Source organism: Mesitornis unicolor, unplaced genomic scaffold (genome assembly GCF_000695765.1).
Source record: "Mesitornis unicolor isolate BGI_N332 unplaced genomic scaffold, ASM69576v1 scaffold18727, whole genome shotgun sequence".
Classification (NCBI taxonomy): Eukaryota; Metazoa; Chordata; class Aves; order Mesitornithiformes; family Mesitornithidae; genus Mesitornis; species Mesitornis unicolor.
In genome coordinates this window covers 3,890-8,922 of record NW_010198599.1, presented here as the reverse complement: position 1 = coordinate 8,922, position 5,033 = coordinate 3,890, and the positions used below count along the sequence as shown (strand labels likewise).

At 55.0% G+C, this 5,033-nt stretch overlaps 1 protein-coding gene across 1 annotated transcript in view; it reads right to left on the bottom strand.

Moving 5' to 3' along the window:
• The window catches only part of LOC104544348 (protein CASP-like), a gene marked incomplete at its 5' end in the record, with an annotated part of 9,789 nt that extends 4,970 nt beyond the window's left edge, over positions 1 to 4,819 (bottom strand). Inside the window, 5 exons of the mRNA XM_010189196.1 lie at positions 1 to 75; positions 2,288 to 2,404; positions 3,038 to 3,150; positions 4,165 to 4,231; positions 4,683 to 4,819. The exon at positions 1 to 75 is cut by the window's left edge and continues 1 nt beyond it. Of these exons, the coding sequence (XP_010187498.1) occupies positions 1 to 75; positions 2,288 to 2,404; positions 3,038 to 3,150; positions 4,165 to 4,231; positions 4,683 to 4,819 (509 nt within the window). The remainder of the gene's footprint in view (positions 76 to 2,287; positions 2,405 to 3,037; positions 3,151 to 4,164; positions 4,232 to 4,682) is intronic.
• Between the last annotated feature and the right edge of the window lie 214 nt (positions 4,820 to 5,033).

Below are 5,033 nucleotides of genomic sequence, written 5' to 3'. Positions count from 1 at the left end.
GAAGGAGGAGAAGGGGTCCAGGCGCTCTTCGTACTGGGAGGAGTAGCGCTGCTCGGTGTCGTCCCTGCTGCCGCCCTGTGGGACCAGAGGCAGGGTGAGAGCCGGTGGGCGCTGGTGCTGCTGTAGCTGCCTGTCCCTGTCCCTGCAAGCACAGGGCCAGAGTCCCTCGGCCTCCCCTGAGCTGCTCATTTGGAGGAAATGACCCCAAAGGATGGAGCAGCACAGCCCAGAGCTGACCCATGGGGCCGATAGGATCCATCCCCTTCAAACAACAGGGGCTATTTAACACAGTCCCTCCTTTCATGGGGACTCCAGGGGGAGTGTCCCTGTATTTTTGCTTCTTCCATGAATTAACAGTCACCTGTGTCACCGCAGGGAGCTCACCTGGAAACGTCTGTGCTACTGCAAATCCCACGCTATTGGGACAGGTAGGAGGGAAGCAGTAGTTTAGGAGGAGGAAATAATTGTTTACACATACAAGCTGGGCAAAGGGCAAAGGGAAGGGAAGAAAACTCCTTGAAAGAAGTGGAAGATCTAGGTCAGTATAGAAAGGCTGAGTTTTAAATTCCCAGGACAGAGGATCCCCTTGCACAGCCTCACGGGTGGCACCAGATGAATTGTGGCAGAGAGCCCTCAAGGATGCTCACACAGCCTGCGCAACCCTGCTCCTCCTTTCTCCAGTGCTACCTCTGCAGGTCACAAGAACTGCAGATTCCACATTGTTCCTACCCAAAACCAGCCTGGAAATGACACGTGCTGTCACCAGGCACGGGCACGGTCCGGTGTGAGCTCTGGCTCCCAGATATGTGGACTGCACATCTCTGCTCCAGGGCTCAGTGCTAACCCAGCCCTCTCCCCCCAGCACCAGCACAGCGATGCTGACATTCCTGAGGTCCCTCTAGCCCCATCACTGCCTGCTGCTGGTTGTCCTCCTGTCCGGCCACCCCAGCCCACTGGCCAGTGGCTCCGTTTCACTGCGGGCAAACCCCACAGCACGCAGACCTTTAGCAAATATGCCCTTACGCACCGCAATATGATCCAGGTCACCCCGTGGGCAGAAGCCAGCGATGAGACCAGCTCCCACATTAGGGGGCAATGAACTCACTGCAGCCTGGCCTTATTGAATGATCTTTGATGATTATTTTTAACATGTCACATGCCCAATTAGGTGGTGAATTATGCAATCCCCTGTGCTGCCGCGGTGAAGGCTTTTGCTCTCTCAACCATGCGAGTGGCGTTTGGGGTTTGCCTCGTGGCAGCAGACAAACAGGGATATGATCTTCAGCATGAGAAGCGTTCAAAAATGTCAGAAGGACTGACCCAGAGTCATCACTGAGACACAAATAAAAGAACCAAATAAGGCCTTCTACAGCTGTAGGAGTTTCCTATCCCCAAATGCTATTAAAATAGCCATCAATAAAACGGACTCAGTCCAGCCATGGTGGAACTCTTCAACTCCCTGAAAGGAGGGTGTAGGGAGTTGGGTGTTGGTCTCTTCTCCCAAGTAACAAGCGATGGGATGAGAGGAAATGGCCTCCAGTTGTGCCAAGGCAGGGTTAGATTGGAGATCAGGAAAAATTTCTTTATGAAAGAGCGGTCAAGCACTGGAACAGGCTGGCCAGGGCAGTGGTAGGGCCACCATGCCTGGAGGTGTTCAAAAACCATGGAGCCGTGGCACTCTGCGACATGATTTAGTGGACATGGGGGTTTGGGTTGACAGTTGGACTTGGTGATCTTAGAGGGCTCTTCCAACCTTAATGATCCTATGACTAAGAAAGACAGCAGGTTCAGGGGAGGACGGCAGGGTGAGGAGTTGCCATTTGAATTGATGTCCCCTCCCCAGTTATTGTCACTGTTGCAGTTGTCAGCAAAGCCCGAGGTGACAATCACCCAGCTCCACTGAGGAAGTGGCTGCAATTGAGGGCTCCCCAGGCGCAGCTCAACCCACTCTCAAAAGCCCCAGGGATTTCCAGGGATGAAAGTACTGAGGGACGCAGCACAGCAGGTTCAGCAAGGTCTGACCCTGTGCCCCAGCCTTCTCGTGGCATTACTGGGATGGTCTTGGGCTGGTTTCTGCTCATCTGGGGACAGACCCTAGCTGTCTGAAAGAACAGGAAGCCAAGCGGCTCGCTGCTGGTCACCGCTCCCATTTTCAACTTCCATGCAAGTTGCATGTGGGCAACGTGCAATTTCCCCATTGCTCTTTGTACATGGAGGGCAATGGTCTGTGTTTGCGGTCTGTCCGTCCACGTGAACCCAGCCGGAGGAGCGACAGACAGCCACTCACCTGGCCAGGGTAGCTCTGCAGGAACTTGATCTTCTCATAGAGCTTGATGTTGTCAGCTCTCAGGTTGTCCAGCTCGCTCTGCAGGGCATGCACTGTGTGCTGCATCATGCGGTTCTCCTGCGTGGGGGCAGCAAGGGGGCCGTTAGCAGTGAGGCCAGGGCCTGACCGGGTGGGAGGCAGAAGGGGGGGTGGATTGGTGCATCCAGCTGGGGTTCAGTCCCCTCTCAGCAATTAAAATCCCTCTGCTTTGAATTAAATTGCACTCCAATTAAAATTGTTCCAGCTGCCACCGAATGGGGCCCCAGTCCCAAACCATTAACAAACCCAGTCACCCCATACCTGAATATGGGCTGGGGCAGCCAAGGTGGCTGTGGGTGGCTTTGGGCTGAGACCTGCCGCCCCCAGAAAGTACAAAGCCAACTGGCCAGATTTGAAGAGGTCATTTTAAGCTATGGGGTTTTCACCCCAAACCACATTCCCTGCGTGCTTTTCATATGGTACCCCCAAATGCTGCAGCAGGCAGCCAAGCACACCTGCAAGGTGACATGGATTTGGACCTGTCCTTGAACTGGAGCAACACCGAAGGGGTGGGGGAGGCTTTGGCCCCACTAACAGCATAATACATTTTACTCTTGTTTGCAGTGTTGCTGCCTGCATTGTGCTGATAATAAATTCCCCACAGGTCATTAAAGCAGCCAGCTCCTGACCACAGCTCCTGCAGCCCAGCCAACCATCCCCCATCCGACGTACCCCCTCCAGCTCCTGGTTCCTGGCCCGGAAGCGTTCCCTCTGGCTGGAGATGATGGAGAGGAGCGAGTCCATCTGGCCCTCGGGGACTGAGGTGCCAGGGGATGGTGAGTGACCTGTGGACAAGGCTTGGCATGAGAGACCACCCGGCAGATGCCCACCATCCCCCCTGGAGCAAGGGGCCTTGCTCAACATCCCACCTCTGACACCACGGGTCCACATGGGTACCCAGGCAGATGAACTCCTGTGCACAGCTATTACAGCATTGACTAGTTTTTATGCTTTTTTTCCACCTTTTGGAACTTACCCTGGGAATGGAGAGCTTCACTCCCCAGGGACAACCAATTGCATTATTTGGTGTCGCCCATGGCTGCTTTCCCAGGACCCCAACCCTCCATTGCCCAGGAGCCCCATTTTGTGGGTGCCCCAAGTGGCTACTCCCCACAATGGGGCTCTGCTGGTACCGGGTGGGAGGGGTGGCCATCCTTTCCCACTCTGACTTCCCAGCAGCAGAAGGAATCTGTAGCCAAGGAGAAATATGTCCCCGAGGCCGTGGTTCAAGTGGCTGCACAGAGGAGCTATTCATAGTGCAGGATGGGTGGCTGCAGGTTGTTTGGCTTGTTGGGACGGTTGCTGTGATATTGTTTATTGTGTGTTTTCAAAAACTTTCCAAACAGAAAACAACAAAAAAAAGGAAAGGAAGCAGGTTTTCTTCCAGAGGAGCCAAGCATCATTATTTGTTTGATTCATTTTCAACTGCAGATCTCAGTGTGGGAGCCAAAGTAAAGGATATCTGTAGCTCACTGGCTCTGGAGGCGGATTTGATGCAGAAAGAGCAGAAGTTAATGCATAGAGTGTTTGGTTCAGCTTGGGGTCACCGACTCGGCATGGAGCCATGCCTGGCATGTGCCCACTGCACCATCTCAGGAGCAGCTGGAGAACGGGCAAACCTTGCCAAGCATCGAAAACCATCACTGGCCCCAGCAAAGGACAGGCTGAGCAGGCGATGTCTGCGCCTGCATAGCAGCATCCTCGTGCCACCATCCCTAAAGAGGTGACCCCCCCTTGCCCATGGCAGCAGGATGGCCCTTGCCAGCACCCTGGCTTGCAGCACAGCTCCTGGCTCTCACCATAAAACAGCGCCGTGGCCTCCTTGATGGGCTCAGGTATCTTCTCCAGGCTAGGAGTGGCCGCACCCTGGGCAGCACAAGCAGAAGAGATTAAGTGTTTCCCACCCACCTGAAGGAGCCCGGTCAGAGCAAACCCCTCCTGCATCCTGTTACCGCTCCATCACCCACAGCCTCGGGGGAAGCATCACTGCCAACCAGGCATTCTGCAAGGATCAAGGCTGAGACAACATGGAGAGGCTGGTGTTCAGCCCTCAAATCCCATCCTTTGCCCAGGAAAGAGAAGGGCTGGATGGTCCCTGGATGCCACCACCCTCTCCCTTCCAGCACCATCCCATTGCTGTGCAAGTCATGAGAAAGAAAGAAAAAGGAACAAAAAAGAAAAAAGAAGAAGAAAGAGGAGGTGATGAAACAACCCCCATGCCTGCTGTTGACCCCTCATCTGTGACAGTCAACCCCTGGAGACATCTTGAGCGGTCCCTGCCCACTGCAGAGAGCTGAGCACTGTGGGTCGGGGTTACCTCTGCATCCGGGCGATGCACGGCGGACAAGGCTTGGATGGTGCTGAGGTCGTGCTCCAGCTTGGCGATGAGCTCCTTCTGGCCAGCCAGCGTGGACATGGCCTCCGTCAGCTGGATCTGCAGCTCTGCACAGCGCACTGGAAAACAGAGCCGGGGCCGTCACCTAGGAGTCGCCTCAAACCCCAGATCGTGCCAAGTGGACACCGAAAAGCTCCGAAGCCTCCAACTGCAGCACCGAAGCCAACTCAGAAGCAGCAACCCTGCTTTCTCCTCATTTCTGGGGGCAGCAAGAGGGAACCCTGCCTGCTCTAGGCAATGGGGACCAGGGGTCTAGCCCACTCTGGTGATCAG